The following is a 20242-nucleotide window of genomic DNA, read 5'->3' on the forward strand; positions in this document are numbered from 1 at the left end:
ACACCTCGTGAGGGTTCAGTTTGTGTTGAACCTGCTTTATGGACGTGTTGTAGCGTCGCTGTTGAAGCCGTTTGTATTCTTTATATGACCGAGGCCTTCACACCTTCAGCTGCAGCTGTGCCATGTTAACCGTGCTGTCCGTCTGTCCTGCAGACTCTCTGTGTATCCAGAGGTTCGACCCTGGCCTGGGACTCATCGCACCCATAAACCCCATGATGGCGGGCATCAGCCTGGTCCCTCCGCCACCCGTACCCCCCGACATGCCGGTCATCAAGGAGATCATCCACTGCAAGAGCTGCACTCTCTTCCCTCAGAACCCCAGTAAGACCCCACCCTGCATGACCGTCACTGTCCACTGAATTAAGAGTGAGATAAGGTTGAGGAAGGAAACAGCAAACAAACACTCTGTTTGTCTTCATCTGTGTTGTTGTTCTTTAATAATTGACAGAATAATCAATAATAATCAATGTAATGCTTTGACACACAAAGTGCTTCATGTTCTGAAGAATGGAGGAAGACGTGGAGGATTTAGTCTGGACAGTGCTGACAATGATGTTGATGTTGATGATGTGGTTGTCCTTCAGACCTGCCCCCTCCATCGACGCGGGAGCGCCCCCCCGGCTGTAAAACGGTGTTTGTCGGAGGTTTGCCGGAGAACGCCACCGAGGAAATCATCAGGGAAGTGTTCGACCAGTGCGGGGAAATCACCGCCATCCGCAAGAGCAAGAAGAACTTCTGCCACATCCGCTTCAGTGAGGAGTTCATGGTGGACAAAGCTATTTACCTGTCAGGTGAGCTGTCTCTCTCTCTCTCTCTCTCTCTCTCTCTCTCTCTCTCTCTCTCTCTCTCTCTCTCTCTCTCTCTCTCTCTCTCTCTCTCTCTCACACACACACACACACACCTACACAGTTCAGTGATTTGTTGTGTACTTCAGGGCGTTACTGTGCCGTCTGCTGATGCGGTCGGACGACATGTCGTTTGATGGAGCTGGAATTTCTGATGCTTCCTGACTTGATTTGCTGCCTCTGTAATCAGGAGGAGCTGATTGTCCAGGTGGATTTACGGTGGAGAGCACAGATTTCTAACCGGGTTTCTTTTTGCAGCAGGGTGTGGCTGTCATCATGTTAGCTTTTATTTATGTGTCAAACACAAGTGTGGCTCATGATGTTCCAGATTAACTGAGAAGAACTGCTGTGAGAAGGTGTGTTTGATATCATCATTATCACGTTGTCTCTGCTCTCAGGGTATCGGATGCGTATCGGCTCCAGCACCGATAAAAAGGACTCTGGGAGGATCCATGTGGACTTCGCCCAGGCCAGAGACGACCTGTACGAATGGGAGTGTAAACAGCGCCTCCTGGCCAGAGAGGAAAGACACCGCCGCAAGATCCACGAAGACCGACTGCGACCGCCGTCTCCTCCACCCATCGTGCACTACTCTGAACATGAGGCAGCGCTGTTAGCAGAGAGGCTGAAAGGTGAGAACGCACCGACTTCATCGAGTCACAAAATCGAAAATACACTCTGACCTCTGTGTTTATGGAAAATATGAAGGAGGAGGAGGCGTTGTCATGGTTACAGAGATTAAAAAAAAAAAACAATCGCTTTTACGAAGCACATTAGTCTAAATCATGTTGGGCCTCGCCAGGCGGATTTATAGGTCACTGTTAGCAATGCTTCACATTTGATTGTCAACACATCTGTTCTGTGTGTGTGTGTGTGTGTGTGTGTGTGTGTGTGTGTGTGTGTGCATGCGTGCGTACATGGGTGTTCGTGTGTGTGTGTGTGTGTAATCTCCTGTGCAGCGCTGCAGATCACCTGCTGCGATACCTGATAACAGTTTCAAATGAATCATTCAGGATCTTGCACAATTATTGATATGGTTCATTCTGCTTCGTGACCACAGATACAAACAACAGTTTGTCCACAGCAGTGTGACGCTCAGGAGAGCTGCAGTAAATATGCTGAAGATGATTTAACAGACCATGTTTACAGGCGTGTGTGTGTGTGTGTGTGTGTGTGTGTGTGTGTGTGTGTGTGTGTGTGTGTGTGTGTGTGTGTTATTGTTCTGCGGCAGCTTTTTGTGTGTTTTTGTAACTGCTCTAGTTATTGTGGTGTGATTGAAACTGACCCACCGTCAACCTGTAGAGGAGAGGAAAACAAACACTGTGCAGGGTGAAAGTGATGACAGCATGGACGTCTGCAGGATATGAAATATGATGCAGCATTAATAACAGCATTGACAGCGCCTGAAACATGACACAGCGTTAATAACAACATTGACAGCACCTGAAACATGACACAGCATTAATAACATCTACATCACCTGAAACATGACACAGCATTAAAAACAGTATTGACAGCGCCTGAAACATGACACAGCGTTAATAACAACATTGACAACACCTGAAACATGACACAGCATTAATAACATCTACATCACCTGAAACATGACACAGCATTAATAACATCTACATCACCTGAAACGTGACATAGCATTAATAACAGCATTGACAGCACCTGAAACATGACACAGCTTTAATAACATCTACATCACCTGAAACATGACACAGCATTAATAACAGCATTGACAGCATCTGAGACATGACACAGCATTAATAACATCTACATCACCTGAAACATGACATAGCATTAATAACAGCATTGACAGCACCTGAAACATGACACAGCATTAATAACATCTGCATCACCTGAAACATGACACAGCATTAATAACATCTACATCACCTGAAACATGACATAGCATTAATAACAGCATTGACAGAACCTGAAACATGACATGGCATTAATAACATCTACATCATCTGAAACATGACACAGCATTAATAACAGCATGGGCATGAAACTGAAACATGACGCAGCATTAATAAGAGCATTGACAGCAATAAGAGCATTGACAGCACCTGAAACATGACGCAGCATTAATAACAGCATCGACAGAAACTGAAACATGACACAGCATTAATAACATCTACATCACCTGAAGCATGACGCAGCATTAATAAGAGCATCGACAGAACCTTAAACATGACGCAGCATTAATAACAGCATCGACAGCACCTGAAACGTGATGCCCTGTTTGATTGGTGGACAGTGTTGGAGCCGTATGCAGCCTGAAAGGAAGACCTGCAGACACAGGGCTGAATAACATACTGCAAATCATGTTTGGGTCGATAAAGATTTTTAACCTGTAGTATTTCTATTTCCACTTGATAATCTCCACAGAAGATGAGTCAGAGTTTATGAAAGTGACTGTAAAGCACAGAGCTGAGATACAATGATGAGAATTCAAACACAGAAGAAACACCTCTGTTTGTCAGCTGCCTCAATAACAGATTTTATCTTCACTTGTGTCATGAGCAAACCTTTGGGACAGAAGTGACACAGCAGGAAGGGGACACCATGTGTGGACGCACCGTCCAGAGACCCGACCTGATTAGACCAGTGTAATCTGGACCCGGTCTGGGCCTGGCTCTGGTCTGGGTTCCTGGGTTCGGTGTACAGAGACGAGTCGTGGGCGTGAACTGGCAGAGGTGTGGAAGAGCCAGAAGCGAGTGGTGAAGGATGCTTTTGTGGAGGAGTGTGAAGGTCACTCGTCCTCCTCCTCGTCCTCCTCCGTGCTCTGCTCTGCTGAGGCTGATTCTCATCTCCGTGACTGAAAATACTCCAGTTTTACTGTAGGAAGCTGTTAGTCTTCACTGTGTTAATGAAAACTCAGGAGGGCTGGGATCACCTTTGCAATTTACTGCAATTTATTCTCCCTGAAATCCAGCACGCTGCTCATTACTGTTGGTTCAAGCCAGTGTCCTCAGAGACAAACTAACCTTTACCGTCCAGTGCTCAGCTGTCGTCCTTCTGCTGCTCAAAATCCAAATACACTGAACTCATTCTGAGCGTTTATGGCTAATGATGAAGACGCTCCTCTGAAAACACATTCAGTGGAAACAGAACAGAGGAAGTCTGCTCGTTATTAAAGCAGCAAGAATACTTCAGTTCACCGAACATCAGTACATGTATACAGTATGTACCGCATGTACCATTAACCGCAGTAATACTGTAGTAACAGTAATATTCAGCACATGAAAAAACATGAAACGAGCTGTTTCGTTACCTCAGCGTGCAGAAATGTGTCCATGAGGACGGGTTAGGGACGTGGACGCTTGTTTTAATGCACACAGTCTGAATAAGTCACAACAACAAAAATACAGCAGTGGCTAGCATTGGGCCTAATAATGATAATAATAATAAATAAATCATAAATAATACGCCATTTCCATTAGCGTCACATGTTTTCCAGCAGGGTCATACAAACCACATAATAACATTTCAGTTTCCTTTGACATTTTGAGATATATTCACCTTCTTGCAGAGCGTTAGATGTTCAGATTGAAGCTAAGGCTGGTTAGCTTAGCTTAGCTTAGCTTAGCTTAGCTTAGTATAGCATAAAGGCTGGAAGCACAAAGAAACATCTGCCTGCCTGTGATAAAACAATGTGTGTTTGAGTGTTTTTAAACTAGAGGACAACTAGAGGACACGTGATCTACAGAGGAGTCATGTCTTCTGATTTCAGCTGGACTCGTAATCAATGAGGCTGGTCTTTGTCTTTCTGTCTCTGCTGAAGCAGCAGCGTGTTGCTTTCAGTTCTTCCTGTTTGCTTGTGCGTCTCTGAGCAGTTTAAGTACAAACCTGAAGCCGAGCCTGTGCTTCCTCATCCGTCCTCTAATGCCCAACATAAACAAGCCTGTTTTTCCTCTGAATAACCTTTTTCAATTCATTCTTCACTTCAAACATCAAGGGAAATAAATTTCCATTCTTCCTTCAGTCGTCCTCATTGAGCTCCGCTCCATTGTGCTCGCTGTAATGTGACTGTAATCTGCTGCTGCGTGTGAATGGGGCTTTATCGCAGCGGGAAAGTGTCTTCTTACAGGTTGTGTTGTGGAGGGTATTGAGCTCATTAAATGCTCTCTAATTCACTCTGTTCTGCCGCCGTCCGCGGCTCCGTGGCACCGTTCAATTATTATTCAAATGGGGAGAATGCACTCGACGGAGGCCCGTCGAGACCTGTATGAGACCCAGTGCAGTTTTTGGTTGAAAAGTTGAAAATCAAAAATGCTTTTTGTGGCTGACTCAGAGAGCGTGAACAGCGAACGCCCCGAGAGGAGGATTTGAATCCTCGTTGGCTGCTCTGCTGTTTGTTTAGGCTGACTGGAAGTTAAAGGTCCCGTGAAATGTCTCATCGTTGTGTTCGCTCGCTCTGTGACGTGACGCTGCACGAAACAGGAAGCTGGTGAGCAGCAGAGGAGGAGCCGCTCAGACTGCGTACTGAAGAACACAGCAAGGCAGAAATACTGCGTTTAGAGTGAAGGTCCTGTGTTTATAGTTGTACTGAAGTAAAAGTACACCGTATGATCGGCTTCATAAAGTATGAACATCTAACTGTTGGAGCTGTTTCGGGTGGAGTTCAGGTGATGTTTTTAGTCCCAGAGGAGGCTCAGAGGAGGCTCAGAGGAGGCTCAGAGGAGTAACATGTAGACGAACACAGGTGTGTTCTCAAAACTGTACTCTAGTGGAGTACTTGAGTAAATGTACGTAGTTACTTTCCACATCAGCTGAAATCAGACATTTCGAAGAAAAACTTCCTGGAGTCTCCATTGGTTGCCTGGAAACTGCCCAGAGTTGCCAGGCAACCAATGGCGAGCTTGGTCTTATGTAGTTGTACTTTTTTTAAATTTTATTTTTCTTATTTTTAGTTTTCTGTCTGAGATGTTTATCTGTTGTTATTGTTTGAGCACTTTCACTGCAGCTGTTTGTTATTCTGAGCTAATGTCTGTTTTTGTCGTGTGTGTGTGTGTGTGTGTGTGTGTGTGTGTGTGTGTGTGTGTGTGTGTGTGTGTGTCTCTAACTCTCTCTCTCGTCTCCCCACAGATGACCATAAGTTCAGCGAGGCCACGGCGGTGCTGTTCACCTGGATCGACCGCGGCGAAGTCAACCGCCGGACCGCCAATCACTTCTACTCCATGATCCAGTCGGCCAACAGCCACGTCCGGCGGCTGATGGGTGAGAAGGCTCAGCACGAGGAGGAGATGGAGCGCGCCAAGGAGACCTTCAAGAACGCCTTGATGTCCATCCTGACGCAGTGTAAGAACACGTGATTTCAACACACACTTATAGTGACGCGGCGCTCCAGGCGGGCGGGCCGAGGCCTCGCTGTGATAACTGTGACTGTGCAGTTATTCAGGTGAGTTCATGACGCTTCATCAGTCTTCATCATTCTGAGGCGCCGTCCTGCGGCCGGCCGGTGAGGACGCGTTAGAAGACGAGCCAGCGAGAACCAAGAATGATCCTGTCGGTTATTCGTCGTGCTTTTGATTTCACCGCTTTAAAATAACCTTTAGATGAACGATGTTTTCAGACATCAAACCGAAGAAAAAGCAGTAAAAGCCTGTTAAAGACTGTGACTGCTGCTGGTGAGCTCGAGCTAAGGAGCTCCAATCAAAACTAATGTCAAATTAATGTAGAAGAAGAAGAATCAGAGCTCATCCTCCAGAATGATCATCCAGTCGTCTCCACAGCAGCTCCAACACGGAGTGAACGTTAGTCATGGAGGGTTTACTGTCTGTCGTGTGAGACCACATTAGCTGTGGCTCAGTCTGCCTCATAAACTGGCAGCTGAACTGGAATTTATTGATTAAAACAGGAAAAGGACACTTTTGATTCTACTGTTAATAAACACCCAGGACCTCCATCCACGTACGTGCTCTCAGACTCCGGCGGCGGCGGCGGCTGCTCGTCCTGAGGGTGTGGTGCAGTCACAGATTAGAGGTGCACGCCATGAGGCCGTTTCCACCACATCCGTTTCAAAGCCTGAAACAACTCGTTCAGTCTGCGCGGATCTCAGCCCAGTCTCCATGACAACACTCCCCCATCCGCCTCCCCATCAGCTCCATTATCTCCAGCTCGCCGTGAGGCGGCGGTTAGGTCAGTCGTGCAGAGGTTTACAGTCAGTGTTGTGAAAAGGCCAACACACAGTGACTGAGGACCACCTGCGGCTCTGAGACGTCTGTTAAACGTCACTCGTCCACCGTCACCTCTCCACATCTTTCCAGCTAAAGCTGCATTCAGTGATTTTTCTATTATTGAATTATTGTTGAAACGTTTGTGTCCAGCTGACGTCCAGCATTCACTCCTCTATCAGCTCTGCTTTGGTCTCCACCGCCTCCTCCTGACGAATGTGTTTGTCCCTTCGGCGGCGAGTCGCTAACGACGCTCTGATGATGATGAACGTAGTTTCAAAATGCTCAACAAGAGAAATCAGATAATAAAAACAAATGCAAGTAAGATAAAACCCAGAGAAAATAAAATGCTATTAAAACAGATAAACCCATAAAAATAATGACACCAGATGATCTCCTGATGGTGGAACTCGTGTTCTGCACCAGCTGGAGTCGATGGAGGCTTCTGATTTATACCAGCATGAAGAGCACTGCAGCGGAAAAATAAGAGCATTTACAACTTTATGCAAACCAGAAACAGACAGAAATGACCTGATTTTTAAAGTTAAAAAACAAGACTGAACAGCTTCACCTGGACCTGAAAACAGATGAAAGACCTGCACCAGGAGTCTGCTGGACCAGATGGATCAGGATCAGGATCAGATTTATCGTGCTCATTTTTTCACGTACTGAACTTCAGTACAGTTTGAAGGTACTTGTATTGCGCTGGTGTTTTTCCATTTTACACCACTTTCTACCCGGATCAGGTGTCTACATGTCACAGAAAACATGTTTCCATCAAAGAATCCTTGTAGCACATCCAGGCTCCTCAGACCCGGTCTGGGTTTGTGGGTCCAGGACATGATGTTTACATGTGAACAGGGACAGTCCAAAAACCAGATCAGAAAGTGGGACACCAGCGTTTGTCCAAAGAGAACGATGAGAGCTGAAAGAGGCAGCTGGACAAGAGTAGGACTTAAAAATCACTTAACGCAGGTTCAACAAGGCGAGCAGCTTGTTTCACTGTGAACGAGCCTCTGAGTCGGAGGGCGGCCGACGGTGAGTACAGGAACATGTCAGTTCACCACAGGAGGCCCAGAGCTCAGTCAGCACACTCTTGTTGTTTGATGGATTTTGCTTCACGTTCGTTCAGGTTTGTCGAGTCAAAATGACGCCACGGCTGGAAAAGTTTGAGTCAGAGCGAAACTATGAAAGGCAGCATTTTGAAACTGAGCGTTTGGCTTCAAAAAGTTCTGTTGTTAACCGTCTGACAGTGACGACATCCAAACTTCACGTGTTCGATCACGTGACGTCTAAACATCAGCTTCCATTGTGGATAAATGTTGCCTTGGTCAGTCCTGAAGGAAGTGAAGCAGCAGGTGATGTAAGTACGGAGCACTGAACAGGAGAGAGACCTGCTCGTCACATGACACACCTCCATCGCCAGCTGCTGTCCTTTTTCAATCAGGACCAATGATCGTGGGTAATTTCACATTCTGTTGGTTCGAATCACATGAAATTCTCTGTTTAAAAGTGTTTATCAGACTGAACCACATTCCTTTGAACTCCAGCCAAGTCGCTGGTTTTCCAGAGTAACATTTGTTTGATTTATTCTACAGATAAAGTGAAGATTTAACTCAGACTCTCCTCGAACGAGCGCTTCACTCCACTCTGTCATCATCTGCTCAGCGAGTCCAGAGGGCCGGGCGCCTGCCTTTGCTTTACACTTTTTCAGATGCTTCAGCACATTTTCTGTCCTCCAAACGCTCCACACAAACACAGCGTCAGTTTATTTATTTGTCCTGAGAGATAAGATGTTGAACAGCAGATAAGAGCAAAAACAAATAGAAGACGCGAGGGCCTGAGTAAGACTCTCTGCTGTAGAGTTCATCCAACATCCAGCACAACACAACTGAGGCATTGAAAACTTAGTATGATGAACAGCTGACTTTCCTAACTGAGCGTCTCTTGGAGCTTCAGTTACAGTCATTTGCAGACGCTTTTATCCAAAGTGACGTACATATGAATTCACGCACCGGTGGCGCAGCATCAGGGGCAGTTTTGGGGTTCAGTATCTTGCCCAAGGATATTTCAGGGATTGAACCACGGACCTCCTGATTGGCAGACGACCGCTCTACTTCCTGAGCTACAGCCGCCCCAAACTTCAAACAGGTTCAACAGGTTCAGAACTGACCTGAAGCCAAAAGAACAGCTGTTCACCTGTTTCTCACCGTCAGTACTCGCCTTGTTCTATTTTCACATGAGTGTGAGGAGACAGAGAAACAAAGATTTGACTATTCGTCACATTTCAGGAGGTGAAGTTCAGGTGAACACTGGCAGTGAGGAAGCAGGAGCTGCTGTTTGTGTGGCAGGAGTTCAACATCTGACTTATCAGGTGGCACGGTGGCACAGTGGCAACACTGTCGCCTCACAGCAAGAAGGTCCCGGGTTCGAATCACTGGGTGTGTCCTCCACCATGCTTCGGTGCCTGCTGCTCGAGGAGGGCCTTTCTGTGTGGAGTTTGCATGTTCTCCCCGTGTTCACCTGGGGTATCCTCCGTAAAATATACCCCCACTAAAAACATGCAAGAAGATCACCACCTGACCAATGGTGACACAGAAGAATGGGTCCCCGGGCGCCGGTCTGGCTGCCCACCGCTCCTGGTCTGCTGCGGAGGAAGGACGACCAGGATGGGTCAAAAGCGGAAGACAAATTTCACCTCCGTGTGTTGTGCGCGTGTGTGTGACAATAAAGGGGAATGTCTCCCCCTGATTCTCTTATTCTTCTTCTTGATGTGAAATGTCAGTGGGAAGTGACAGGATGTCCTCTCCACTCAGCTGCTCATCTCACATCGACCATCTCAGCTCAGAGACCTAAAAGTTTTGTTCCATCAGTGTTTGGATCAAGAATCTTGTGAAAAAATAAGTGAAACTGAAGGAATAAGATGAGCCACATATTTAATGGACTCACAGGTGAGTGTGAGAGTGGGATCAGAGGTGTGATGAGCAGCGCTCTGTTAAAGCTGTTGGACCTGAACAGATGATGACTCTGGAGTGAACTGTTCCTTTAACGTGAAGACGTCCAGCCGTCCTCAGCCTGTGGTCAGTGTGTCCACGGTCTCTCCTCTGTCTGCTGTGTGAGCCTCAGTCAGTGCTACAACGCTACATAAACCGCTTGTTTTGTCTTGACCCTCCCTCCCTCCCTCCTCCTCCTCCTCCTCCTCCTCCTCCTCCTCCTCCCCCTCCTCCTCCCTGTTCACCCCGAAGTCGAGCAGATCACCACCGTTTTCACCGCCGCCACCAGGCAAAAGGCATGGGACCATTTCTCAAAAGCTCAGCGCAAGAACATAGACATTTGGCGCAAGCAGTGTGAGGTTGGTAAAGCTTCTTCTGTCCTCTCCTCCCCCCCGACCCGCTGCCTTCTTCTCTGCTGTCCTTCTGAGTCCCCAGGAGACAGCTGACAGACAGCCTGTAGGACGTGTTGTGTTCAGGGCCCTCGGTGTTGTTTTCTCTGGATGCTTCACCCTCGCAGACACACACACACACACACAGACAAACAGACAGACAGACAGACAGACAGCAGCCTCTGATACGCTCTCCTTCTCCCTTCAGCCCAGATGTAAAGCAAAGATCTGACGCCTCCACCAAAGTGTGAGGCGCTGCTATGGCAACAGTGATTTCCAGGGTTAAGTCTGTGATCAATTATTCATCCAGAGTCAAATCTAGATAACAAGCCTGAACATGAGGACGCTGTGTTCGAAGGAGGGAGCGTTTTCAGCCCGTCAGCTGGGGGGTTCACACGTGGAGCCGCCTGTTGCTCCTCCAGGAGTTTGGTCATCTGTGGAGTCAAAATGTGGACGATTGAAATGCAGAAATAAGAACAAATCCAGCGATGAAATACAATGAAAGACAGGAAACGTTATGTTACGAACATCGTAATCAATGAAAACTTATTAAAGGGAGAATTATTGAGCTGCTCGTCGTGAGCAGAGTTCAGTGTTTGTGTCATCCAGCAGGGGGCAGCACAGAGAAAACAGTAATGCATCCAAAGACCTCGGTGTTCATGAAGAAGTGCAGACCAGCTGGAGACGCATCATCCATGCTAAAAATGAAAAATGTAATCAGCTGTCCAATCACAGCTCTGTGGGCGGGACCACAGCGTCGGTCACGGTCTGTTCACGACTCGATCGGCCTGATTCTGTGTGATCTGAATAACTTTAAAATGTCCGAAACGTTTAGTGTTTCTCTTTTTTTGGACGATTATTTAGTGAAGAAACAAACGAAGCGTTGTGAGTCGCTGCTGCGCTGCAGCCTGCCATCAGCCGTCCTTACCTCTCCTTTCTGATACTTCTGTGATCACTACCCATCAATACTCCCGTCATTGAAACACACACAGAACAAACTGGAATGTTTTTTACGTTCAGAAGTTATTGAATCATTTCTCTGCATGAATCAGCGTTTAGTGGTTAAAGACAACAGAAGTGAATGAAGAATGTTTCCACAAACAGAAACATGACTGTGACTCATGTGTTTCTCAATTTTTGTTTTTATTTCTGCATTTTCAGTCTTCGTAGCCAAAATCAGTCCAGTTAAATAAATCATCATTGTTTCACTGAGGCCTCGTCTAAACCAGCTCAGTGTCCCCATTTAGAGGTAAGAGACAGCGATTGGCTCACAGAACACCTGGTCAGTTCAGCTCTAGCATGCAGCAGTCCCATTGTGAAAGCCCTGCTTTAATGGCTAGTATCTGTGGTAAGTGTACAGCAGAGTGTATGCAAACGCTGCATCTTCCTTCTCTGACGTCGTTCTTTGTGCTGTGAAACCTCAGCTGACAAATGAAGAGATAATGAAAGTGGCAGCCGCACAGACAGCTGACTGTCCAGTGGCGAACCAGAGACAACCCGTCAGACGGCCGGAAGCTTTCTGCTCTCGATTCTTTCTGTTCGTGTCTCTTCACTCACATGATGTCACTTATCGCTGCCTTTAGTTCATCGAGGCTTCAGTACGTGACCTGACGTCTGAGTCCATTCAGCTGAGGCTGAGAGGACGAGTTACAGCAGAGCTGAAACAGCTGATTGGTCCAAACTCAGTGTCTTTACACTCAAATCAGGACGTCTGAAGACCAAACCTGATCAGCATTTTCACATGTTTCTGACTCTTCATAGACCAAATGACTCATCAATTAATCACAACTGGCAAATTAATCACCAGTGAAAATCAGCTGCAGCTCTGTTTTACTGCGAGTGTCTAAATTGTACTTCAGTACAGTACTTGCGTGGTGCACCGAGGACACGGCTGACTGATCTGCTGAACATCAGCACAGTTTAACGTCACAAACCGCCTCGGCTGAGCAGCACCGCGGCCAGCTGCCTAAAGTTCACACACACTAGCTAATACACACGTATGCAGTATTTGTATTTGGACGGGTTCTGATTTTTTGTAACAGAGGAAGACAAATGACGCCTTCTGCTACAATAATCCAGATTTCTGTCGACAGGCTGTTCACACATCTTTAGAATGAGTGGATAAATGTTAGCGACGCAGGCTAAAGTCCTCTGTGAGCTGTGGTGGATGCAGCTCTGCTGGTGGCTTCTGTCCAAACACCTGAAGAACATCCAGCGTGAGTTCATGCAGCAGCTTTAGAGGAAGCTCCACCTCTCAGCTGCTGCTCATTGGTGGACGCAGCTCATCAGAATATCTGCCATGTTTGATTTGGCAAATTTTACACCTGATGCAACCCTCGCCATTCATCCGGGCGTGGGACCGGCCAATAGGAAGGCACTGGCCTGCGCACCCACAGTGGCTGTGCAGCACCCCGGGCTCTTCAGCTCTGACCCCACCTTCACACACAGTGTGAAGTGTCCTGAGCTGTGTGTGTGTCGTGGTGCTGAGGGCTGCCTGCACTCTGTGTGTCTGCTGGTTGTGATGTTTCAGGAGCTGAGAAACGCCCACAGTGAGGAGATCATGGGCATCAGACGGGAGGAGGAGATGGAGATGTCCGATGACGACTCGGATGAAAGTCCCTGTAAGAGGCTGCGGACTGGGGAGAACGGTACGAACGACCAGTGTCAGCGTCGTTGATAAATGTTCTGTGAGCTCTAAACTGTTTGAGGAAGTTTCTTTTTGCTCTTTTCTCATTTCTCTTATTTTATCCCCCCCCCCCCCACACACACACACACACCTCCTGCAGGAGTGTACGATCAGACTCAGGCGTCTCTGAAGGAGGAGAACGACTCCCTGCGCTGGCAGCTGGATGCCTACAGGAACGAGGTGGAGCTCCTGAGGAAGGAGCAGAGCCGATCGAGCCGAGCTGATGACGAACACACACACACGCACACACACAGTCCTGAGGCTCAGATCCAGCTGCTGCAGCAGAGCATGCACAGCATGCAGCAGGTGGGTGAACCCCCCCCTCCTGCCTCTCAGAATGTGACTCCTACATGAGTCTCCATCACCTGCCTCCTGGGCTGGTCCTGAATCAGTTTCTGTCTCCTTTTTCCCTCCATCTTTGTCTTTAAATCATCCAATCAGTTGCACTTCCTACATGTTTCAGTCTCCATTTTGAAAGTGTCATCAGAGTGTTGAAAATCACTCAATCCTGCGTCATGTTAATCACAGCAGTCGTGGATTTACAGCTTGTGGTTGGACTACAGCTTGTGAGTTACATTGGAGCGAACGTAAAACAGCAACAATCTGATGGATGAAACAACACTTTTCATATTGTGGTCTTTCTTTTGTCGCTTCGTGCATTAACGCAGCACCTGCTGATGTCGCTCGTCCGTCCTCTGAACTGTGATTCACTCCTCTGCTCGCTGCTAGCAGCGGTGCGGAGGGAGTGTTTGTTTTAACTCACAGTGCGTGTGGGTGGCGGCTTGATGTTGCTCCGTGTTAACAGGTGCTGACGTGAGGATACAGTGATCCGCTGGAAAACAAAATGAGCACAGCTGAATTAGCAAAGAAGCCGAGAGAGGGAGCCCAGCGAGAGAGCAACAGGTGCAGAGTGACGAGGAGTGGGTGTAAATGTTATTTCAGAATAAGACGTGAGCAGCGTCTACGGGCCCTCATAGCAACATGCTGTCGTCCAATCACAACCAACTACCAGCCAAATATTCCTCACACATCAGACTGCCTGAGGGAAAACCTCAGAGAAGGCTAACGGGGCAGAGAAGTGACAGAAATCATGTGAATCATCGTGTGAATGTGCCCTCGAGCAAGGCACTTCAGCCCCGAGCTGCTTCAGTGGAGCTGCTGTGGACCCCAGTGAGCTTTTACGAGGAAAGAGCAGAGAGCTGAGGTTACTGTACTTTACCCACAACAAACTGTGCTGCTCACTGCTGACTCAGAGCTCCCATGATCCTTCGCTCCACTGATTCCATGAACCAGCACAGAAAGCTTTGTTGGAGCGAGGAGCTTGTTTGCTATGAGTTAGCTTGATTCGACTCGACTTCCTGTCTTTCTCTATCTGAAGTGACAGCACTGATAAAACAAGGCGCATTAGAGACAGCCCCACACACACACACACACACACACACACACACACACACACACACACACACACACACACCCTGCTGCCTTGTAAATGTGTTGCTTGCTTGACTTCTAACAGTGTGAGAGAACGTCACGCTACTGTCGCTTCTCATTTGTCACCTGCTGTTGTTTCTGTTGCCTCAGTACCGACGAGCCGCCGTGACAAACCAAATAAGTTCTTTCCTGAAAGAAGGAGTTTTGGAATATTTTCCATAATATTCCTTTTATCATGAATATCCTGAAAAAATGTCAGCAAGGGTTTCACAGAACAGTCGACTGTTGAAATGGTAAATGGATTCCGTTTCTATAGTCTATCAGCCACTCAAAGCCATTTACAGTCACATTCACCCATTCACACACATTCATGGGAGAAATTTGGGGTTTAGTATCGTGCTCAAGGACACTTCAGGATGCCAAACCAACACCCTCCTGATCCACAGCGGCCCCAAAACCACTAACGGTCACTGTGCATTGTTGTAAAGGAATCTGTGGCATTGCATCTACAGCAGATACACACCGGGGGGCGCTGTGGGCGGGTGTTGTTAACGAGTCAGAGTTGTCGTGCGTCACCGTAACAATGTGCAGCACTAAAGCAGCAGACATAAAGCAAGAGCAGGAGGCAGAAACAAACATGGCTGCACGTCCCAGTGCTCAGCTGCAGTCAGCAGCGGGGAAACGTTTCACCACTACAGACATCGATTTGTTTGAACGGTCGCCATCGTTCCATGAACCGAAATTAAGGTGTTTCATGTTTTTAGAGAGGAAAAAACTCGCCCTGCTAGAAAGCATTGGCATCAAACAGGATCTCCAGCTCAGATGAGCCTGCTGGGGGTTTAGTCCAATCAGATTGCGACTCATGTGTAAACAGCCTCTCAGAGCCAATCGAGGACCCTGCTGTTTCTCACACACACACACACACACACACACACACACACACACAAAGAACACAAGTTGGTTAGTGAGATAAAAGCATTATCTCATTAAAGACGACGGAGTGACGGAGCGACCAGGAAACATTAAATGAGCCCAGAAAATCAGAGCTGTCTTCATGAAATCGGTCCCTGTAAAGACAAAAGTGTGTGTCTGTTTGTCTTCCAGCAACTCCTGAGCCTGCAGGAGAAGCTGACGAGTAAGGAAGCTGAGCTGGAGCAGGCCAAAGAGGAGCATCGCTACCTGGAGGGGGAGGTGCTCACCCTTCGAGACAAGGTGTGTATTCCGAGTCGCATCCACGTGGTCCTCCAGACAGCCGGTGTAGTAGAACACGTTGATCCCAGTCGGATCGTTAAAGTGTTCCTGACTGACTGGATGATGTTAGCTTGAACCTTTTCTGCCTCTGATGTGGAGTCGGTCACTGTGGCAGCAGGGTTAGAAAGGTGCTCTAGGTGTTCCTCTCTCCAGGTACGTCTCCTAGCTCCTCCTCAGGGATCCCCAGGTGTTTCCAAGCCAGGTCAGATACCTAACCTCCAAAGGGAGGCACCCAAGAGGACCCTGATCAAACGCCTGAACCACCCCAACAGACTCCTTTCAACACGGAGGAGCAGTGGCCCTCCTCCGAGCTCCCTCTGGATATCTAAACTCCTCTAAACTCCTTACTCTGCCTCTAACGCTGAGCCCCGTGGAGGAAACAAATTTCGGCCTCTTGCGTCTTGTGTGATCTTTCAGTCTCTGCCCACAGCTTATGACCACAGGTGTATGTTGGAGCGTAGACCGACCGGGAAACCAAAAGCTTCCTCTTCACCACAGCGGTCTGGTAGAACTCTCACATCCGTCCAACCGTTGACCTCATGCTCCATTTTATCTTTTCTCATGAAAAAGACACCAAGAACCACGAACTCCTTCACTTGGGGCAACGACTCACTGCCAACCTGGAGGAAACAGTCCGTGGTTTTCTGGCAGGTAGACGTGGCCTCAGACTGAAAGGTGATGACTCTCATCCCCATCAGCTTCTCACTGGACTGCAAACAGTCAGTGTTTGCTGGAGGTCACTGTCTGATGAAGCCTGCAAAGAGCACAGAAGCAAGTCTGAGGCTCAGAAACTGGACGCTGTCCTCCAGAGTCCAGACCAGGTTAAAAAGAGAAATCTTCATCTTCTTATCCGGAGTTCTAAATAATGTGGAAGAGATGTGTGTGGAGTTGGAGAGTAGTGGTGATGTACAACTACCACATTTAAGATGCCGTCAGCAGAATATTCACGAGGACCTCCACACACCTTCAGCAGGTCTAGCTGGTCTATGTTGGCGTCGGTCAGCAGAGCGGCTGTTGCTGTAAAATCATTTTCTATGAAGTGTCAATCCTCGGACTTGAGCGTCTCTGACTGAACTGAACTTGTCTTTATTTTTGCTTCCTTCACAAAATTCGTTCACTGATGGTTCAATTAGATTCATAACGACGTCGGCTGGTTTGGTTTAACGGTCACAGACAGCAGGTGGAAAACAGCTGCAGCCTTTTCACTGTGCAACAGAAGAGACGAGGTGTCGCAAAGCAGACGTCCGTCAGCTTTAGTTATTTGTCAGTTTAGGGTGTCGAGGTCCTAACACGCCCACACCAGGGAGGACACACCCAACAGGACAAAGACAAGGAGCTAATGGGACTTCATGTCGTCTGAGAGGACGTGTCGGCTCAATCCTGAGGCCTCGTTCTGTTTCCAGGTGTGTTTTCCAGTGAGGTTTTTTCATGGTCTGTATAACAGACAGACAGACAGACACACACACACACACACACACACACACACACACACACACACACACTCACACACACACACACACACAGAGGTTCCAAATGATGGATGGATGAAGGGGGTTTGAAGGACAGGAGGGCTGCTATAGCAACAGCCCTGTCAGGATGTTTGTCTTCTCCTGCTGAGAGGTGAGTGGTTCTACCTGAGACATGCACTCTGTGTGTGTGTGTGTGTGTGCGTATGCGTATGTGTGCGCACCTACAAAGTGGTGAACTCTCTCCATCCTCTGTGATCGACTGATTCCTTCCAGGATGCCCCTTTCATACCCAATCACGATCCTCTCACCTGTTACCAATCAGCCTGTTCACCTGTGGAATGTTCCAAACAGGTGTTTTTGGAGCGTTCCACATCTTTCAGTCTGTGAAACGTGTTGCTGCATCAGATTCACAATAAGAGATATTTACAGAAATCAATGAAGCTGATGAGGAAGAACATTAAATATATTGACTTGGAGCTGATTTCAGGTCAGTTTGTGTCACAGAGGATCAGATCAGCTGATCACATTCCAGTCCCAACCTTTTTGGGTTGTATAAACATGACGACGGGTTTCTGAGCGACGTCATCGTTGTGTTTTAGTGAAACGTGTGCAGAGTCACTTCATGATCTGCTATAACTCAATACTAAACTACATCCTCCAAAACCATCCAGCAGTTCAGTGGACACGTCCTGAAACAGGTCCAGCACAGACTGACCTTTATAACCTGGATGGGGGGGGTTAGTGGCAGCACTGTTGTCAGACTGCATCAGTTTTAGCTCGTGGTGATAAAGATCAGGATGAATGGTGTCAGTGCGTTTCTAAATGTTGTGAGTACTTCAGGATCTCACAGCTGAAAATAGTTGAACACAGAAAAAAAGCTCCACCCACTTCTTTCTATAAACCCCAATACATTTATTTTTGTGAAATAATTAATGAGGTTTGGTTTACATCAGCAGTGCACAGACAGTATGTTGGACTCCTGCTGAGGAGCTCCCATCCATAAAGAATTCATCAGTCTGTACATGTTTCACTTCTAATTAGTCTCTCGTACTTTTTGAATCCTCTGAGTTTAAAAGTTATCAAGTAGTCATGAATTATGAGAGAGTTTCATTTTCCAAGTTGGCTTTTAGCTTTTATTTTAATGATGTGGTTGATTTTGTCCAGACACTGTTGATAGAAACCAGCTGGTCGAAGGTGAGAGTTCACTCTGTCATCAGGTGACTTTGGTTTATTGAGGAGAAGGTTGCCGGGCTCCGTGATGAGCGCTGGGATGATGAGAGCTGCATGTCCGTTTGTGTTTTTAAGAGTGTTTTTGCACCGCGCCTGTTTGGTTAAAGTAAAACTCTGTGCTGTCAATCAAGTCAACCATCCATCATGATTCGGAGCTGACTCGGTTGTAGAGAGCAGGTCGGAGCTGAGATGAAGGAACCGTCCAATCCTCCATTGTGAGGTATTATTGAGACGAGCTGAGATCGTGTTTGCTGAAGGACAGGTAGAGCAGGATGTCATCAGCATAGAGGTGAAGTTAAAACACAGGTTGGTTTGTGTTTTTTCATCTGAGAGAAAGGAGTGAAACGTAGCATCCGCTCAGTAAATATCCTGTTACATAACATTACAAAAAGCTTCTTTCCTCTCCACTTTTTGTCTCTTTTATTAATTAATTGAACACTAATGCTCACAATCAGTTATTAACTAACACATCAGCCAGAACCAAAAGGCACCAAAATGTGTCAGTTCTCCTCAGTCTGGACCAAATGGACCGAAGTAAAGTGTGAAAGCAGCCTGAGAAGAAGAAAGTATGAATGAAGAACCAAAGAAAAAAAGAACTAATTTGAGAAAATGGTTAAAAACATAAAGAGTAAATGTACAGTGGACCAACTGTGTCCCATAACGTCTCACTCGTCTGTGTCCACACAGTCCAACCAGTTGGTCATTTCAACCCTTCATGTTCCTGATGTTGTCGTTAATCATTGATCAGATCGGTGCGTCTCCAGTGTTCAGATGTAAAATACACCGGCAGCGAAGAGTCGGAGCCTGTTTTTACTCCCCTTCAACAGAGCATCTGTAAAACAAGCGCTCCTCTGTGTCTGATGGACCTGTCTTCAGTGACTGATCAGATGTTCTGTTCTGTCTTCAGTGACTGATCAGATGTTCTGTTCTGTCTTCAGCTGCTGAGCAGTAATGTGGAGGCTGTGGAGGGAACCAACGGAGAGCTGCATGAGAAGGTAAGAACTCTGCTGCCACATGAGCTGAACTTCCACCCTGAAGACACGAGGAGGAGGCTGACAGGTCATTTAGTGAAACACGGCTTCCAGCCATGAATGCGAATGATGGCGAGACAAATGCAGTAAACCTGTGAACGTTTCGCTGAAGTCAGAGGATGACCAAAATGTCAGTTCGTCCTGAGGGAACATGAATGTGTGCAGTACATTTCATGGCCACCATCCAGAGATACTTCACTCCAAACCACAAAGGTGAACCTCATGGTGGCGCTGAACAACCCAATGGACTCGCTCACTGACTCGGACTGACAGACCATCCCCAGTCCAAAAAATCACAATATTTGTAAAACCTCAAACATGCACTTCATCATGTTCTTCTTGTTTTACACAGGGTATTTTTAGAATTGGGGTTGTAGTACATAAAAGTAATTTGTAGGAGGCTCTAAAGCTCTGGTATACAACCAGAAACATCTCACACAGTACAGATGAAGTGCAGCAGTGTCTCAGAGGTCAGAGTTCATGAATTAATCATTAGTGTGAGAGCAGAGAGAGTTCAGGCTTGTTATTTTGGTCGCTGTGAGCATTATCCTCCCATAAGTGTCCTCTGCCGTCTCTCTGCACTCAGAGCCTCCATACGTGCATACATACGTACATTCGTGTCGTGGGACATGGACTTTGAACCCCAGACCTGCTGAACTGGAAGCAGAGTGAAGTCAGAGCAGCAGATAAAACACGCTGCACCGAGCTGACCTGACTCACTGTCAGCCC

At 47.2% G+C, this 20242-nt stretch overlaps 1 protein-coding gene across 3 annotated transcripts in view; it reads left to right on the forward strand.

The window, feature by feature from the left end:
• Positions 1 to 20242, forward strand: part of enox1 (ecto-NOX disulfide-thiol exchanger 1) — a 92628-nt gene that overhangs the window by 64553 nt on the left and 7833 nt on the right. For all 3 annotated transcript variants that reach the window (XM_076746519.1, XM_076746522.1, XM_076746520.1), the window contains exons 5-13: positions 154 to 321; positions 585 to 791; positions 1244 to 1477; positions 5946 to 6158; positions 10279 to 10385; positions 12946 to 13063; positions 13202 to 13407; positions 15637 to 15744; positions 19421 to 19477. In XM_076746519.1, the coding sequence (XP_076602634.1) occupies positions 154 to 321; positions 585 to 791; positions 1244 to 1477; positions 5946 to 6158; positions 10279 to 10385; positions 12946 to 13063; positions 13202 to 13407; positions 15637 to 15744; positions 19421 to 19477 (1418 nt within the window). The remainder of the gene's footprint in view (positions 1 to 153; positions 322 to 584; positions 792 to 1243; positions 1478 to 5945; positions 6159 to 10278; positions 10386 to 12945; positions 13064 to 13201; positions 13408 to 15636; positions 15745 to 19420; positions 19478 to 20242) is intronic.

Source organism: Chaetodon auriga, chromosome 13 (assembly GCF_051107435.1).
Source record: "Chaetodon auriga isolate fChaAug3 chromosome 13, fChaAug3.hap1, whole genome shotgun sequence".
In the NCBI taxonomy this organism is placed as follows: Eukaryota; Metazoa; Chordata; class Actinopteri; order Chaetodontiformes; family Chaetodontidae; genus Chaetodon; species Chaetodon auriga.